A 19,873-nucleotide genomic window follows, 5' to 3' on the forward strand; every position below is an offset into this window, starting at 1 on the left:
GAAAGTAAGAATTTGTTCTTAACTGACTTGCCTAGTTAAAAAAAGGTAAAAAAGTTGAATAACTTTTTTTGATGAAGGTCCCTTGCTGTTTTTGATGACTAGCATAAACAGTTGAAGAGCAAGACTATTCTGAAAAATTACAACACTTTAGTTTTACAGTAGACAGGAATCCTCTTAAATACACAATGTAACATCAGAACATCTCTCTCTCGCTAACTCTCTCTATTCAATTCAAGGGGCTTTATTGGCATGGGAAACATACAGTATGTTTACATTGCCAAAGCAAGTGAAATAGATAAACAAATAAATAAACAATAAAAAGTGACAGTAAATATCTCTCTCTCCAGACCTTCTCTGTCTTATCAGCTCCCGTCCTGTCCTGTCAGCTGCAGTCCTGTCTTGTCCTGTCCTGTCAGCTCCAGTCTTGTCCTGTCTCTCGCTCCTATGTCCTCTCTTCTCCTCTCCTCTTCTCTCCACTCCTGTGTTGTCCTTTCCACTCAGCCTCAGAATCTGTCTTCTTTGAAGGCCTCCTTCTTCGTCACACCGCTGATGGTCTCAATCTCCACCTGGCGGGTCTGGTTCCTCTGCTTCTGAACACTGTTACGGATCCCATAACCAAAGTAGATGAGGAACCCTACAGACAGACATACACAGAGAGAGAGAGAGAGAGAGATCAGAGAGATCAGAGAGAGAGAGAGAGATCAGAGAGAACCCCTCCTCAACCCTCTGACATCCTGTATAGCCTCCAACCAACTTTAAACAACCCACACTCCTATTGATATCAGGTCAGATTGATAGAAAATGACCCATCCATCCCCACCAGCCTCCCAGTTTAGTGCTTGTGGCATGTATAATTGGGTAGAGAAGTGTTGGGTAGAGTACTTACCTACAGCCATCCAGATGGCGTATCTCATCCAGGTGTCTCGTCCTAACTGCACCATCAGGTAGACGTTGACGAACACACTAACTACCGGCAGCACAGGCAGGAAGGGCACCTGGGAGCAGACGGCAGGGGGTAAGAGAACTCTACTGTAATGTCAACTTAAAGACACAAACAACGTACCACACAGGGTCCCGGGCCCAAAGGTAAACATTCTGGAGTTCAAACACATTTGGGGTTGATTGATATTACGATTTGTTAGGCTGCATCTGATAATGGTTGATAATATTTGTGAATCAGCGATGTTTGTATAGCCTGTGATAATGTCCTCTAATCAGCGATGTTTGGACAGCCTGTGATAATGTCCTCTAATCAGCGATGTTTGGACAGCCTGTGATAATGTCCTCTAATCAGCAATGTTTGAATAGCCTGTGATAATGTCCTCTAATCAGCGATGTTTGGACAGCCTGTGATAATGTCCTCTAATCAGCAATGTTTGAATAGCCTGTGATTAACGTTCTTTATATGCAGGTGTCCATCTTCCGACAGTGCTTCTCACCATGAAAGCAGCCTTGGCTTGGTTCTGTGGATGCCTCCAGATGACGATGACCAGGACCAGGAGGATGAAGGCTACTATGGACACACACACCATGCTCCAGATCTCCTGCCGCTGTATAGCGTCTATCGCTTGGGTCAGCAGGACGCACAGACCGCATACACACACCACTGGAGAGAGAGAGAGAGAGAGAGAGAGAGAGAGAGAGAGAGAGAGAGAGAGAGAGAGAGAGAGAGAGAGAGAGAGAGAGAGAGAGAGAGAGAGAGATATTCACTTTATATATTCTCTACCTCACTTGCTTTGGCAATGTTAACACATGTTTCCCATGCCAATAAAGCCCTTGAATTGAATTGAATTGAGAGAGAGAGAGAGAGAGAGAGAGAGAGAGAGGAAGGGGGTGAGAGAAGAACAACTGAACAGAGAGAGAGAAAGGGGGTGAGAGAAGAACAACTGAACAGAGAGAGAGGAAGAGGGTGAGAGAAGAACAACTGAACAGAGATGAATGGGGTGAGAGAATAACAACTGAACAGAGAGAGGAAGGGGGTGAGAGAAGAACAACTGAACAGAGAGAGAGAAAGGGGTTGAGAGAAGAACAACTGAACAGAGAGAGAGAAAGGGGTTGAGAGAAGAACAACTGAACAGAGAGAGAGAAAGGGGGTGAGAGAAGAACAACTGAACAGAGAGAGAGGAAGGGGGTGAGAGAAAAACAACTGAACAGAGAGAGAGGGGAAGGGGGTGAGAGAAGAACAACTGAACAGAGAGAGAGGGGAAGGGGGTGAGAGAAGAACAACTGAACAGAGAGAGGGGAAGGGGGTGAGAGAAAAACAACTGAACAGAGAGAGAGGAAGGGGGTGAGAGAAAAACAACTGAACAGAGAGAGAGAGGAAGGGGTGAGAGAAAAACAACTGAACAGATAGAGAGGAAGGGGGTGAGAGAAAAACAACTGAACAGAGAGAGGAAGGGAGTGAGAGAAGAACAACTGAACAGAGAGAGAGGAAGGGAGTGAGAGAAGAACAACTGAACAGAGAGAGAGGAGGGGGGTGAGAGAAGAACAACTGAACAGAGAGAGAGAGGAAAGGGTGAGAGAAAAACAACTGAACAGAGAGAGAGAGGAAGGGGGTGAGAGAAAAACAACTGAACAGAGAGAGAGGGGAAGGGGTGAGAGAAAAACAACTGAACAGAGAGAGAGAGGAAGGGGGTGAGAGAAAAACAACTGAACAGAGAGAGAGAGGAAGGGGTGAGAGAAGAACAACTGAACAGAGAGAGAGGAAGGGAGTGAAAGAAGAACAACTGAAAAGAGAGAGAGAGGAAGGGGTGAGAGAAAAACAACTGAACAGAGAGAGAGAGAGGAAGGGGGTGAGAGAAAAACAACTGAACAGAGAGAGAGAGGAAGGGGTGAGAGAAGAACAACTGAACAGAGAGAGAGGAAGGGAGTGAAAGAAGAACAACTGAACAGAGAGAGAGAGGAAGGGGTGAGAGAAAAACAACTGAACAGAGAGAGAGAGGAAGGGGGTGAGAGAAAAACAACTGAACAGAGAGAGCGAGGAAGGGGTGAGAGAAAAACAACTGAACAGAGAGAGAGGAAGGGGGTGAGAGAAAAACAACTGAACAGAGAGAGAGAGGAAGGGGGTGAGAGAAAAACGCCTGAACAGAGAGAGAGGGGAAGGGGGTGAGAGAAGAACAACTGAACAGAGAGAGAGGGGAAGGGGGTGAGAAAATAACAACTGAACAGAGAGAGAGGGGAAGGGGGTGAGAGAAAAACAACTGAACAGAGAGAGAGGGGAAGGGGGTGAGAGAAGAACAACTGAACAGAGAGGAAGGGGGTGAGAGAAAAACCACTGAACAGAGAGAGAGAGTAAGGGGTGAGAGAAAAACAACTGAACAGATAGAGAGGAGGGGGGTGAGAGAAGAACAACTGAACAGAGAGGAAGGGGGTGAGAGAAAAACAACTGAACAGAGAGAGGAAGGGAGTGAGAGAAGAACAACTGAACAGAGAGAGAGGAAGGGAGTGAGAGAAGAACAACTGAACAGAGAGAGAGGAGGGGGGTGAGAGAAGAACAACTGAACAGAGAGAGAGGAAGGGGGTGAGAGAAAAACAACTGAACAGAGAGAGAGAGGAAGGGGGTGAGAGAAAAACAACTGAACAGAGAGAGAGAGGAAGGGGTGAGAGAAAAACAACTGAACAGAAAGAGAGAGGAAGAGGGTGAGAGAAAAACAACTGAACAGAGAGAGAGAGGAAGGGGTGAGAAAAGAACAACTGAACAGAGAGAGAGGAAGGGAGTGAAAGAAGAACAACTGAACAGAGAGAGAGAGGAAGGGGTGAGAGAAAAACAACTGAACAGAGAGAGAGAGGAAGAGGGTGAGAGAAAAACAACTGAACAGAGAGAGAGAGGAAGGGGTGAGAGAAAAACAACTGAACAGAGAGAGAGAGGAAGGGGGTGAGAGAAAAACAACTGAACAGAGAGAGAGATGAAGGGGTGAGAGAAGAACAACTGAACAGAGAGAGAGAGGAAGGAGGTGAGAGAAGAACAACTGAACAGAGAGGAAGGGGGTGAGAGAAGAACAACTGAACAGAGAGAGAGGAAGGGGGTGAGAGAACAACAACTGGACAGAGAGAGAGGAAGGGAGTGAGGGAAAAACAACTGAACAGAGAGAGAGGAAGGGAGTGAGGGAAAAACAACTGAACAGAGAGAGAGAGGAAGGAGGTGAGAGAAGAACAACTGAACAGAGAGGAAGGGGGTGAGAGAAGAACAACTGAACAGAGAGAGAGGAGGGGGGTGAGAGAAGAACAACTGAACAGAGAGAGAGGAAAGGGTGAGAGAAAAACAACTGAACAGAGAGAGAGAGGAAGGGGATGAGAGAAGAACAACTGAACAGAGAGAGAGAGGAAGGGGGTGAGAGAAGAACAACTGAACAGAGAGAGAGGAGGCCGATGGAAGAATGTCTGAAAGAAAGGGTGGAAGGCTACATAATGTCCCACTGCAGGTACTACAGCACCTTTAAAATGTAGACCATCTTTGAATAATATTACTTGTCAACTTGAAAGACAGATTGATTGGAGATTTCTTGTCAAACCGTTATGCTTACCAGAAAAGACGGTCAAACTTGTGACTGTTTTCGAGGTGCCCGATGTTGGAAATGATGGTGGTTTGAGACAACCAAACTTGGTGCTTGATTCAAGGATCTGGAGATCTGAGTCTTCTGATTGGGTCTCTTGGTACCTAGATGTTACAAAGTCAACTTAGTACCTTTTATTTAGCTAAATAGACGATGGCTGTTTATCTAAGTTTGGATATTTGGGAAATACTTACCTAAGTATAAGAATGCATATAGCCACAAGTGTGTAGGCAAAGAGTGTCCCAATTGACATCATATCAACCAGAGCTTTCAGGTCAAACACCAGGGCCATTATCGCTGGAAAGGAAAACAAACAACCATTCAAGTATTTACCGTAGATAAATCATCACACAAAATATATCATAAGCCAAACACAACAATCTCTTCATATCTCTACGAGAGAAAGAGAACGAGAGAGAGATAGAGAGGGATGGGGTGTTACCTGCTACGACCCCGGAGGAGAGGGTAGAGAGAGATAGAGAGGGATGGGGTGTTACCTGCTACGACCCCGGAGGAGAGGGTAGCGATGACAGGACTTTGTCTGGCGCTGACCTTACTGAGGGGCTTGAAGAGGAGGCCGTCTCTGGCCATAGCAAACAGTACGCGGGGCATAGGGAACATGGAACCCAACAGACTGTACAGGAGACAGACAGACACAGAGAGCAATCAGACATGTTACAGTCTCAGGTTTATGCCCCAAATGGCACCCTATTCCCTATATAGTGCACTACTTTTGACCAGGGCCAATAGGGTAGTGCACTATAAAGAGATAAGGGTGCCATTTGGCATGCAAGGGTGCCATTTGGCATGCAGACTCAGCACAGGACCCCGTTACAATCTCAGCAAAACAGCTATAACAACAGAATACGAGGCTAGATTTACAAATCATTTGCAACCTGGTAACTATGGTTTATCTCGTTTTAGAATGGAGACAGACAGACAGACAGACAGACAGACAGACAGACAGACAGACAGACAGACAGAGACAAACCGGCCAACTGACTAACCGTAATGGCGCCTGGTGACATCATCGACCAGGGACTTCACATGTTCTCCTACCTACCTGGTGGAGAGGGCGCAGAGCGAGCCGACAGCCACCACATACTTGGCGGGCCCCCAGCCGATGTACTTGAAGGCCACGGGCAGCGGGCTGTTAACATTCAGCATGTAGTAGGGCATCATCAGAGTGAGGGCTGCCGACACGGCGAAGTAGGCCAGGAAACAAATGAGGAGAGATGCCACGATGCCTAGCGGGATGGACTTCTGAGGGTTCTTCACCTCCTCACCTGGAGAGAGACAATGAATGAATGAATGAATGAATGAAGCGCTGTCAATCAATCAGTCCATAAGTCGATTGGGGTTGATTGATATTACGATCTGTTAGGCTGCATCTGATAATGGTTGATAATATTTGTGAATCAGCGATGTTTGTATAGCCTGTGATAATGTCCTCTAATCAGCGACGTCAGTAGAATGGTCAATCATTCGATCAATCAGCCAATATCGATCAATCAAGCAAGCAAAGTTTAATCACGAAGAATATCGACTGTTACAATATGCCTAAACATTCACCCCAAAAAAGTATTCTGAGTAGAGTAGACATTACCAAAGATACTGTATGGACAAAGCTTGGAGAAGCGTCTGGCTTTATTAATGTTTCTGATGTATATAGGTTAGTGTCTCTGTGCATGTTCAAAGATCAAAGCAGGTAGGCCTACTTGTTGTGGCGATGCAGTCGAAGCCTACGAAGGCGTAGAAACAGGTAGCGGCTCCAGAGATTGTCCCGTCGAAACCGTACGGGAAGAACCCTCCAGCCCCATATATACTGGTCACGTTGACTGTAGAGGTTAGGTTCCTGGAGAGGTCACAATACAGGACATATATACTGGTCACGTTGACTGTAGAGGTTAGGTTCCTGGAGAGGTCACAATACAGGACATATATACTGGTCACGTTGACTGTAGAGGTTAGGTTCCTGGAGAGGTCACAATACAGGACATATATACTGGTCACGTTGACTGTAGAGGATAGGTTCCTGGAGAGGTCACAATACAGGACATATATACTGGTCACGTTGACTGTAGAGGTTAGGTTCCTGGAGAGGTCACAATATAGGAAATGTTTGCAAAATTATGAGAGATAAAAACAGAAATACCTTATTTGCACAAGTATTCAGACCATTTTGCAATGATGCATCCTGTTTCTATTGCTCATCCTTGAGATGTTTCTACAACTTAATTGGATTCCACCTGTGGTAAATTATATTGACTGGACATGATTTGGAAAGGCACACACCTGTCTATATAAGGTGCCACAGTTGACAGTGTATGTCAGAGCCAAAACCAAACCATGAGGTCGAAGGAATTCTCCGTAGAGCTCAGAGACAGGATTGTGTCGAGGCACAGATCTGGGGAAGGGTCCCAAAACAAGCCATTCCTCAGTAAAAGGCACATGGTAGCCCGCTGGTGTATGCAAAAAGGAGAAACAAGATTCTCTGGTCTGATGAAAACAAGATTGAACTCTTTGGCCTGAATGCCAAGCCTCATGTCTAGGGGAAACCTGGCACCATCCCTACGGTGAAGCATGGTGGTGGCAGCATCATGCTGTGGGGATGTGTTTCAGTGGCAGGGACTGGGAGACTAGTCAGGATCGATGCAAAGATGAACGGAGAAAAGTACAGAGATCCTTGATGAAAACCTGCTCCAGAGCGCTCAGGACCTCAGACTGGGGCGAAGGTTCGCCTTCCAACAGGACAATGACCTTAAGCACACAGCCAAGACAACGCAGGTGTGGCTTCGGCTCAAGACTCTGAATGTCCTTGAGTGGCCCATCCAGAGCCCGTACCTGAACCCGATCTAACATCTCTGGAGAGACCTGAAAATAGCTGAACAGCAACGCTCCCCATCCAACCTGACAGAGTTTGAGAGGATCTGCAGAGAAGAATGAGAGAAACTACTCAAACACAGGTGTACCAAGCTTGTAGAGTCAAGAAGACTCAAGTAAAAGGTCAAAATACTTATGTAAATGTGATATTTAGGTTTTAATTGTTTTAATTTCTAAAAACTTGTTTTTGCTTTGTCATTATGGGGGGTTGTGTGTAGATTGATGAGGGAAATAAACATTATTTCATCCATTTTAGAATTATGCTGTAACGTAACAAAATGTGGAAAAAGTCAAGGGGTCTGAATACTTTCCGAATGCACTGACTGTAGAAGTTAGGTTCCTAGAGAGGTCACAATATAGGACATACAGTTGAAGTCGGAAATTTACATACACCTTAGCCAAATACATTTAAATTCAGTTTTTCACAATTCCTGACATTTAATCACAGTAAAAAATTCCCTGTCTTAGGTCAGTTAGGATCACCATTTTATTTTAAGAATGTGAAATGTCAGAATAATAGTAGAGAGAATGATTTATTTCAGCTTTTATTTCTTTCATCACATTCCTAGTAGGTCAGAAGTTTACATACACTCAATTAGTATTTGGTAGCATTGCCTTTGAACTGGTTAACTTGGGTCAACCATTTTGGGTAGTCTTCCACAAGCTTCCTACAATAAGTTTTTGGCCCATTCCTCCTGACAGAGCTGGTGTAACTGAGTCAGGTTTGTAGGCCTCCTTGCTCGCACACGCTTTTTCAGTTCTGCCCACACATCATTTTCTATGGGATTGAGGTCAGGGCTTTGTGATGGCCACTCCAATACCTTGACTTTGTTGTCCTTAAGCCATTTTGCCACAACTTTGGAAGTATGCTTGGGGTCATTGTCCATTTGGAAGACGCAATTGCGACCAAGCTTTAACTGACTGACTGATGTCTTGTGATGTTGCTTCAATATATCCACATAATTTTTCTGCCTCATGATGCCATCTATTTTGTGAAGTGCTCCAGTCCCTCCTGCAGCAAAGCACCCCCACAACATGATGCTGCCACCCCCGTGCTTCACGGTTGGGGTGGTGTTCTTCACCTTGCAAGCGTCCCCCTTTTTCCTCCAAACATAACAATGGTCATTATGGCCAAACAGTTCTATTTTTGTTTCATTAGACCAGAGGACATTTCTCCAAAAAGTACGATCTTTGTCCCCATGTGCAGTTGCAAACCGTAGTCTAGCTTTTTTATGGCGGTTTTGGAGCAGTGGCTTCCTCCTTGCTGAGCGGCCTTTAGGTTATGTCGATATAGGACTCGTTTTAATGTGGATATAGATATTTTGTACCTGTTTTCTACAGCATCTTCACAATGTCCTTTGCTGTTGTTCTGGGATTGATTTGCACTTTTCGCACCAAAGTACGTTCATCTCTAGGAGACAGAACGCGTCTCCTTCCTGAGCGGTATGACGGCTGTGTGGTCCCATGGTGTTTATAATTGCGTACGATTGTTTGTACAGATGAACGTGGTACCTTCAGGCATTTGGAAATTGCTCCCAAGTATGAACCAGACTTGTGGAGGTCTGTATTTTTTTCAGAGGTCTTGGCTGATTTCTTTTGATTTTCCCATGATGTCAAGCAAAGAGGCACTGAGTTTGAAGGTAGGCCTTGAAATACATCCACAGGTACACCTCCAATTGACTCAAATTATGTCAGTTAGCCTATCAGAAGCCATGACATCATTTTCTGTTATTCCCCAAGCTGTTTAAAGGCACAGTCAACTTAGTGTATGTAAACTTCTGACCCACTGGAATTGTGATAAGTGAAATAATCTGTCTGTAAACAATTGTTGGAAAAATGACTTGTGTCATGCACAAAGTAGATGTCCTAACCGACTTTCCAAAATTATAGTTTGTTAATAAGAAATGTGTGAAGTGGTTGAAAAACAAGTTTTAATGACTCCATCCTAAGTGTATGTAAACGAGTTTTAATGACTCCAACCTAAGTGTATGTAAACTAGTTTTAATGACTCCAACCTAAGTGGATGTAAACTAGTTTTAATGACTCCAACCTAAGTGGATGTAAACTAGTTTTAATGACTCCAACCTAAGTGGATGTAAACGAGTTTTAATGACTCCAACCTAAGTGGATGTAAACTAGTTTTAATGACTCCAACCTAAGTGGATGTAAAATAGTTGTAATGACTACAACCTAAGTGGATGTAAACTTCCGACTTCCACTGCATATATATATATATATATGTATATAGGGTTGCAAAATTCTAGTAACTTTCCCAATCTTCCCTGGTTTTCCAGATATCTCGGTTGAAAGATTCACGCTAATATTTCCTGCTAATACCACGGCTATAACACGCTCACACACATTTGCCAGTAGAAATGTGTTCAACAACCACTGAAGTTTCTAGCACGTTTGGTATGATGAAGGATATCTCATGTATTGTAATGAAACATACTGTAATTCCGCTGTAGCGTTGATGAGCACCTCCTGACTGATCTGCCAGTTACCGACGTCTCCCTTGACAACGCCCGCTACAATGACAAACAGAAGCACCAGGATGTTGACGGCCGTGAAGATCTTGTTGACTATTGCCGATTCCTGGACACCGAAGGCCAGCAGACCTTCACAGGACAGAAACACGTGAACGAAACGTGTTTATCATCATCATCATCATCATCATCATCAGTACCAGACAGTTTTAATGTCGCTATGCTGTTAAACGAACCAGTGATCAATCAGTCAATCAATCTGATTTAGTTTACCTGCCAGGAGCATAATGAGCCCAGCAGCAAAGAAGTCTGGGTATTCTGCGAGGCCCGGGAAGCCCATGTTAAGGTTTTCTTTGAAGAAATTCCCCATGACGTTGCCGATGAGGTCATCAAAGGTTCCGCTCCAAGCCCTCGCCACACTAGACGTCCCTGACAGGATAATGATGAGAGGAGATTAGCCAATATGACAATAGCTGGATCAATCAATCAACCCTTTACAACTGGTGGGAATCGGCTTTTATGGATAGGGCTAAATTCAAATGTCTCTTACAGAAGACACATGAAAAGCATAGGCATAACCCTGGTAGCAATTGAAAGGGAACAGTTTAGAGATACTGTGAAAATTATTAAAACAAAGGTGAGAGGACACAACAGTTCACCTGACACAAGACTGAATCCAAACATTAAACTGTTGATTTTATGCACATTTTACATTTACTGTACTTTTCGCCACATTTGTTGACAACGAAATCTGAAAATACTCCGGATACATTCAGTAACATGTTGAGAATATTCCTGGAAAATGTGGGATAGGTGCAACATAAGACAAGAAAATTACAAAGGTTTGAGTGAGAGGAGTGAGAGGAGTCTCCAAGTGGACAGACATGTCCGCAGTTCCTCAGTAATTATTGTTTTCAACTATAAGGTGCTTTTTAGAGCTCTCCTACTGTAGCTTTGCCAGTTTTGTTAACTAGAGCAGGCAGACGTGTAGTTGTTTTGTTTGGAACCCAACCCTGCATCCCCGCCATCACACAATTACTGTTCTTGTTTATGAAATCCCAAAACTGCCCATTATACATCGCAATCTGGTGGGCATGATTTGAAAGCTTGTTCTTTAAGCCAACATGACTGGCTAAGTTATAATATACGATCTTTGATTGCTTTCACGGGGCAATTCAGAGAAACAGATCTTCATTTTGGTGCGGTTCAGAACAACCCAGGGTATGACGCCATGTCATCTTGTAACATTAAACATAGTGATCATAAATGTTGACACTGTATACGACATGAGGTTTTTATGATATGTGAAGTGCCCATTTGGACTCAGGGGAGTAATGACGTCAAAGTGGTATTTATTATAATCCTCAACGTCTCATCTTTCAAAATACACAGAGTCCTTTTAATTTACAGAATTTCCCTCAACTCAGACAGATTTTCTTTTTGCAAAAGTTACCCAATTAGCAGAAGAAAATGAGGGAAAAAACATCTTGTTGCATGCAGTGCTATCAGTCAAGAGGTGCTATCAGTCAAGAGGTGCTATTGGTCAAGAGGTGCTATCAGTCAAGAGGTGCTATCAGTCAAGAGATGCTATCAGTCAAGAGGTGCTATCGGTCAAGAGGTGCTATCAGTCAAGAGGTGCTATCAGTCAAGCGGTGCTATAGTCAAGAGGTAAGCCGTGCTATCAGTCTCAGTCATGAGGTGCTATCAGTCAAGAGGTGCTATCGGTCAAGAGGTGCTCAAGAGGTGCTATCAGTCAAGCGGTGCTATCAAAGCGTGTGCTATCAGTCAAGCCGTGCTATCAGTCAAGAGGTGCTATCAGTCAAGCCGTGCTATCAGTCAAGAGGTCTAAGTCCTTTTAATTTACAGAATTTCAAGCGGTGCCAGTCAAGCGGTGCTCAGACAGATTTTCTGCTATCAGTCAAGAGGTGCTATCAAAAGTTACCCAATTAGCAGAAGAAAATGAGGGAAAAAATGTCTTGTTGCATGCAGTGCTATCAGTCAAGAGGTGCTATCAGTCAAGAGGTGCTATCGGTCAAGAGGTGCTATCGGTCAAGAGGTGCTATCGGTCAAGAGGTGCTATCGGTCAAGCGGTGCTATAAGTCAAGCGGTGCTATAAGTCAAGCGGTGCTATCAGTCAAGCGGTGCTATCAGTCAAGCGGTGCTATCAGTCAAGCGGTGCTATCGGTCAAGCGGTGCTATCGGTCAAGAGGTGCTATCGGTCAAGAGGTGCTATCGGTCAAGAGGTGCTATCGGTCAAGAGGTGCTATCAGTCAAGAGGTGCTATCAGTCAAGCCGTGCTATCAGTCAAGAGGTGCTATCAGTCAAGAGGTGCTATCAGTCAAGCGGTGCTATCAGTCTATCAGGTGCTATCAGTCAAGAGGTGCTATAAGTCAAGAGGTGCTATCAGTCAAGCGGTGCTGTCAGTCAAGCGGTGCTATCAGTCAAGAGGTGCTATCAGTCAAAACGCCATTCAGAGCAGTACAGCCCACTACGTTCCAATTTAGGCGTTTTTCATCTTCGAACCATATATAGAGACGTGTGTAAAGTGCTACACAGTCAATCCATCAATCAGTACTCATCATTTTATCACATAGTGTCATACAGATGGGGTGGCAGGTAGCCTAGTGGTTAGAGCGTTGGATCCCCGAGCTGACAAGGTAAAAAATCTGTCGTTCTGCCCCTGAACAAGGCAGTTAACCCATTGTTCCTAGGCCGTCATTGAAAATAAGAATTTGTTCATAAATAAATAAAGGTTAAAAAATATATATATATATATATAAAAAAACATCCCTGAGAAGATAAGAGAGAAGAGAAGAGAGTTCATTTTGAATCATAATTGTACTGTGTTGTGTCATATCGTACATACCCAGAGCGCAGAGAGCGCCCTAGAGGGTAGATATAAATGTGATTGGTTAAGTCTAGGCAAAAATGTGATTGGTTAAGTCTAGGCAAAAATGTGATTGGTTAACCTTAGGTAAATGACTCCAACTATCTAGGCTCTTAATTATCAGCTAACTTAACTGCTGTGGGGTTGTTTTTAAGAGCACAGTAGCACCTCCTGGTTGAAACTCCACCGATCCATGTTTCATTTTTCCTTTTGTTTTGTCTGTTTTACACACCTGGTTCCCCATCTCATAATTATGTTCCTTATTTAACCCTCTGGTTTCCCTTTCTGTTTTGTGCGTGATTGTCTTTCGTGTATTCCGGTGTGTTGTATTTTGAGTCTTGTTTTGTCCTGGTTTGGAACGGGATTTTGTTATGTTTTGGATTGAGTAAATCAGTGATTGTTACTCTTATCTGTGTTCTGCGCCTGACTCCTTCGCTATCTTCTAGATAGACTCTGACAATATGACTAAAGAGTTAATCAGGGTAAACTGGGATATGACTAAAGAGTTAATCAGGGTAAACTGGGATGTGACTAAATAGTTAATCAGGGTAAACTGGGATATGACTAAAGAGTTAATCAGGGTAAACTGGGATGTGACTAAATAGTTAATCAGGGTAAACTGGGATGTGACTAAAGAGTTAATCAAGGTAAACTGGGATATGACTAAATAGTTAATCAGGGTAAACTGGGATGTGACTAAAGAGTTAATCAGGGTAAACTGGGATATGACTAGAGAGTTAATCAGGGTAAACTGGGATATGACTAAATAGTTAATCAGGGTAAACTGGGATATGACTAAAGAGTTAATCAGGGTAAACTGGGATGTGACTAAAGAGTTAATCAAGGTAAACTGGGATATGACTAAATAGTTAATCAGGGTAAACTGGGATGTGACTAAAGAGTTAATCAGGGTAAACTGGGATATGACTAGAGAGTTAATCAGGGTAAACTGGGATATGACTAAATAGTTAATCAGGGTAAACTGGGATATGACTAAAGAGTTAATCAGGGTAAACTGGGATGTGACTAAAGAGTTAATCAAGGTAAACTGGGATATGACTAAATAGTTAATCAGGGTAAACTGGGATGTGACTAAAGAGTTAATCAGGGTAAACTGGGATGTGACTAAATAGTTAATCAGGGTAAACTGGGATGTGACTAAAGAGTTAATCAAGGTAAACTGGGATATGACTAAATAGTTAATCAGGGTAAACTGGGATGTGACTAAAGAGTTAATCAGGGTAAACTGGGATGTGACTAAAGAGTTAATCAGGGTAAACTGGGATATGACTAAGGAGTTAATCAGGGTAAACTGGGATGTGACTAAAGAGTTAATCAGGGTAAACTGGGATATGACTAGAGAGTTAATCAGGGTAAACTGGGATATGACTAAGGAGTTAATCAGGGTGATTTTTCCACAAATGGACAGGTGTTTTCCTTTCCATGGTAGCAAGATCTTATCCATTTTTGCAAACGTTCTCTTAAAATGTATTGTAATGAGATCCTTTCTTTCTTTCAGGATATGTATACCGAGTATGTCCACGTCACCACCAGACCATTTTATTGGTAAACTACGCGGTAATGTAAAAGTAGTATTGTTGTGAGATCCAATACATAATAAACTGATCATAGTCTGGTTGTAATCCAGAGAGGTTCGAAAAAGTATCTAGATCCTCTATGAGGCTGTGGGGAGATTCTAATTGTGGATTTAAAAGAAAACATGAATCATCAGCATACAATGACACCTTTGTTTTTAAGCCATGGATTTCTATTCCCTTGATATTATTGTTGGATCTGATTTGAATAGCTAACATTTCGATGGCCACAATAAATGTATATGCCGATAGTGGACAACCTTGTTTTACTCCTCTTGACAGTTTAAAACTTTCTGAGAAGTAGCCATTATTTACTATTTTACACCTAGGGTTACTATACATGATTTTAACCCATTTTATAAGAGATTCTCAAAAAAGTAAATGTTCCAGGCATTTATATATAAACTCCAGTCGTACTTAATCGAAAGCCCTTTCAAAGTCTGCTATGAAGAGCAGGCCTGGATTCCCAGATTTTTTATAGTGTTTTTTTGTTTCTGGTACTTGCCTTATATTATCTTCAATGTATCGTCCATGTAAAAACCCTGTCTGATTAGAATGAATAATGTCTGACAATACCTTTTAAATTCTATACATTTTGCTAGAATTTTTGCATTACAACACTGAAGTGTAATGGGCCTACAATTCTTTAAATGGACTGGATCTTTATATTTGGACAGGATCTTTATTTTTCTCACTTTGTATCCTTGCATGATTCTTGCCATTCTCCTTTGACCTCTCTCATCAACAAGCTGTTTTCACCCACAGGACTGCCTCTGGCTGGATGTTTTGTGTTTGTTGCATCCTTCTTGGTAAAACCTAGACACTGTCGTGCGTGAAAAGCTCAGGAGGGTGGCTGTTTCTGAGATACTGAGTCCGGCGCACCTGGCACCGACGATCATAACATTATCAAAGTCGCTTAGGTCACACGTTTTGCCCATTCTAGCGTTCAATCGATCAGTAACTGAATGCCTCGATGCCCGTCTGCCTGCTTTATATAGCAAGCCACAGCCACGTGACTGTCTATAGGAGAAATACATTTTCGTGAATGGGGTGGCGTGCCTAATAAACTGGCCTGTGAGTGTAGATCAGATAGGAATAGTTCACTCCCAAAATCATAGCTAGGAAAACTCCTGAAGTAGAATGAAGTAGTATGCAGTTGTATCTTACCTATGACGTAGGACAGCAACAGATTCCATCCGGTAATAAACGCCAGTAGCTCTCCCACCGTCACATAGCTGTACAGATACGCAGACCCCGTTTTGGGGACGCGGGCCCCGAACTCAGCGTAGCACAAGCCGGCAAAGATGGAGGCCACGGCAGCGATGAAGAAGGATATGATGATGCTGGGACCTGACGACGTCCTAGCAACCTAATAGATGTCATTATCAATTAAATCGATTTTATAAATCCCTTTTTACATCAGCAGTTTCCAGATACAAGGCCAAAACCCTAAAGAACAAGCAATACAGAGGCAGAAGCCCAGTGTCTAGGGAAACTCCCTAAAATATTAGAGAAAGGTCCAGACACTGTTTTTGCGATTTCGTTTTTTATTTTTACTTACCACAACCAACAAGTTCACTTCCCCATCCTCATTGTGCATTATTTACAATTTCATGTGTACACCTTCTGGAGACCTGCATCACTATACTGAAAGCGTTTGACATATTTGGTTATTTCCGGAGCACTTGTTCATGTTTTTTCAGAGCACCCGTACTGCACAGCGAGAATGAGGAAGTGTATCACTGGTTGGGGTAAGTTTTTCAAAAACAAATGAAATCCCTCCCTTTTACGCTGCTATTCTCTGTTTATCATCTATGCATAGTCACGTTAACTCTACCTACATGTACTGTACCTATTACCTCGATTACCTCGACTAACCGGTGCCCCCGCACATTGACTCTGTACTGGTACCCCCTGTATATAGCCTCCACATTGACTCTGTACCGGTACCCCCTGTATATAGCCTCCACATTGACTCTGTACCGGTACCCCCTGTATATAGCCTCCACATTGACTCTGTACCGGTACCCCCTGTATATAGCCTCCACATTGACTCTATACCGGTACCCCCTGTATATAGCCTCCACATTGACTCAGTACCGTAATACCCTGTATATATCTTCGCTATTGTTATTGTTGTTATGCTGCTCTTTAATTATTTGTACATTTTATTTCTTATTTTTTACTTAACACTTATTTGTCTTAAAACTGCATTGTTGGTTACTGGATTGTAAGTAATTATTTCCCTGTAAGGTCTACACCTGTTGTATTCGGCACGTGACAAATAAAATTTGATTCGATTTGTTTTACTGAACAAAAGGCACATCTCAATAGGTGGCCCTGATATACTCATGACATGGTTAGGTTAAATGTTAGGTTAAAGTTTTACGATAAAGTGTTACAATAAAGTGTTACGTAGAATTCTTACATTCAAGTGAAACATTAAAGTGTTACATTAAAGTGTTACAATAAGGTGTTACAATAAGGTGTTACAATAAAGTGTTACGTAGAATTCTTACATTCAAGTGAAACATTAAAGTGTTACATTAAAGTGTTACATTAAGGTGTTACATTAAGGTGTTACATTAAGGTGTTACATTAAGGTGTTACATTAAGGTGTTACATTAAGGTGTTACATTAAAGTGTTACATTAAGGTGTTACATTAAGGTGTTACATTAAAGTGTTACATATGGCTAAGTATTAAAGTATTAAAAGTGTTGACAGGTAAGTGTTAAAAAAGAGGATAAAAGGCTAAGTGCAACAATCAGAGATGTATCCATATATCGCCCCCAAGGTAATCCCCACCCCCCAGGGCCACCAAGTCAACAGTGTTAAATTAAAATAAATGAGTTTACTAAGAAGAAGATGTATCCATGCCTCTCCAGAGAGAACGTAGACCCCTGCCCCCAGGGTACTCCCCACCCCTAGGGCCACCAGGTCCAGGGTGGTCAGACAGCGGTTGAAAGTGGACTCCTCTCCCTCGGGCTCCAGAGGTTTTCTCCTGGACAGGCTCCGTACAAAGGAGCTCAATGAGTGGCAGGTCATCCTTCTACTGGGGTCAGGGGTCAGGGGTTGTGGGAAGAGAGAGGGGGGGGGGGGGGGGGGTGTAATGAGAGAAGGTATAGAGGGAAAAGGGTATCAGCGAGGGGGGGGTCATCCCTTACACTGACTCATTCCTGACAACATGATGTTCAAGAACATTACTTTCTAATAAGATCAAAAGTTACATTGAAGAAAATGCATTTAAAGCTGTCTGTCTTTACCACAGTTTGAAAGATCAGCGGTATAATATCAGAAACATTATCAATAAACCTTGATCAGTTTCCATGTATTTCATGAAGTCTTCTATATGCAAACCGTGCTCTTTGTAAGTCCACGGTAAAATCCATAAGCTACTTCATGGACTGTCCCTATCAGTGACATTCTTACACCAGGCACGCTAACTCCATGAGTTCCGCACCACTGAGTGACAAGTTTGCAGTCTTCTTTTAAAACGGCCCAAAATCACTATCATTACTCTATCAGATAATCAATACATCAATATTTGTTTGTCTGCTTACCTGTTAGTGAGTGATTCCCTGTTACAGAGCTGTGCTGTGTTTAGGAGAGACAATTGACAGTGTTGATTATTCCTTCCTTCAATCACTTAATTATTTTATGCCTCCTCCTTAATCACCTGCCTGACAGAAGAGTACTGTTGCTTGTCGTTTTTCTCCTGATGCCCACTGGCTCTATAACTACGCCCTAACCTGCCACATGACTCACGACTCTAGCCAAAACTTAACTTGACAACTTTTATCCATGGGATAAACCTAAATGAGTCAAGTATGTAAGGAAATATTTACGCTATGTCATGAAAATACATGTTAATTAAACAGATATGTCATATAAAAACATGTATTAGGGATGTAATATCTAATAGCAGGTGTGTGAATCAATAGAATGTGTACTCACCTTACGATAGAAGTTCCATGTTATCATGTGCTCTGAGACGGAACATTGAGAATCAGACATTCCATTCAGCTCTCTCTCTCTCTCTCTCTCTCTCTCTCTCTCTCTCTCTCTCTCTCTCTCTCTCTCTCTCTCTCTCTCTCCACTGGGTGTTCTGTAGGGCCACTGCTCCCTCCTTCCTTACATTGGAGAGGACAAAAACCGAGGGGGAAGAATGAACCAGAGAATGATCCGCTAGCTAAATGCCACTATCTCGAAGGAGAATATATACAGTGGGGTATGAAATGATTGACACCCTGTTTAAAGGTGAGCAGAAAATCTATATACTGAGCTATATTGTGTGCTCCAAACATTTTGGAAATTATTTTATTTTATACTAATACAGTTGTTCAGAGAAACAGATTTTGTTTAACAATAAATATTTTTTTTCTCAAAAAGGTAGGGGTCAACATTTTTTTCAACATCTCACTTTGCGAGAAAAACGGCACCCATTTTGATCCCTACCTTTTTGAGAAAAAAAAGTATTACTTGTTGAACAAAATCTATTTCTCTGAGCAATTGCCAGAACAGCTTCAAAGCACCTTGGCATAGATTCTACAAGTGTCTGGAACTCTATTGGAGGGATGTGACACCATACTTCCACGAGAAATTCCATCATTTGGTGTTTTGTTGATGGTGGATAACTGTCTCAGAAACCACACCAGAATCTCCCCTAAGTGTTCAATCGGGTTGAGATCTGGTGACTGAGACGGCCGTGGCCTATGGTTTACGTTGTTTTCATGCTCATCAAACCATTCAGTGACCACTTGTGCTCTGTGGATGGGGGCATTGTCATCCTATGGGGGCATAGCCAGGGTAGCCAAAATAATGGCCTGCCCAGTATTTTTATACATGACCCTAAGCATTATGGGATGTTAACTGCTTTATTACAGTTTTTCTCAATTGCTAAAACACTAAAACCCATTGGCTGAACAAAGTTCTCAGTTGCCTGGACTCATTTAGCTAATTATGCAGTCTGTTGTCAATACCTTAAACCATTTCACATGATAAAACACCATTTGCAGATCTCACTTACACTTTTCAGCAAAACTCTAAACACATTCTCATTCTCAAAACACATTCTGCACTCTAATGCACATGTCATCCATACTGGTAAACACAAGTGGCAACAATCAAATACAAATAGAGAACATATGTCATTGATTGAACACAACCACTCAAAATGGATTTAACCTGTTTCAAATGATGCGACACAACCAATATAAGCCAGTACAGAGAGCAAACAGGTTGTTGAAGGTGGGAAGGAGAAAGTCTGAGGATGGATACTGTAGTACAGTGCATTGTAGGCTGTATACTGTACAATGGATGAATTGTATGGCCCTGAACATTGTGCTTTCCATTTATTAACAGTACTGACGGCTCAATAGATTTTGACTGGTTGCAGGCTCATATCAACAAAGAACAAGAATTACAGTGTCACAGAGACAAAGGACAAGTTTGTGAGATGGGTACAGTAC

At 42.5% G+C, this 19,873-nt stretch overlaps 1 protein-coding gene across 1 annotated transcript; it reads right to left on the reverse strand.

Annotated features, from left to right (window-relative positions):
* Positions 1-417: 417 nt before the first annotated feature.
* On the reverse strand, positions 418-18,415 carry LOC139390929 (cationic amino acid transporter 2-like). The gene is made up of 14 exons (XM_071138328.1): positions 18,360-18,415; positions 17,966-17,999; positions 17,283-17,457; positions 15,572-15,773; positions 10,196-10,351; positions 9,889-10,054; positions 6,272-6,408; positions 5,617-5,839; positions 5,051-5,187; positions 4,748-4,850; positions 4,524-4,657; positions 1,440-1,606; positions 887-995; positions 418-634 (listed from the first exon to the last, which is right to left on the reverse strand). Exons 3-14 carry the CDS (start codon positions 17,448-17,450, stop codon positions 504-506), a joined length of 1,833 nt encoding a protein of 610 aa, XP_070994429.1. The 5' UTR covers positions 17,451-17,457; positions 17,966-17,999; positions 18,360-18,415; the 3' UTR covers positions 418-503.
* Positions 18,416-19,873: the final 1,458 nt, after the last annotated feature.

Source organism: Oncorhynchus clarkii, chromosome 31 (genome assembly GCF_045791955.1).
Source record: "Oncorhynchus clarkii lewisi isolate Uvic-CL-2024 chromosome 31, UVic_Ocla_1.0, whole genome shotgun sequence".
NCBI lineage: Eukaryota > Metazoa > Chordata > Actinopteri > Salmoniformes > Salmonidae > Oncorhynchus > Oncorhynchus clarkii.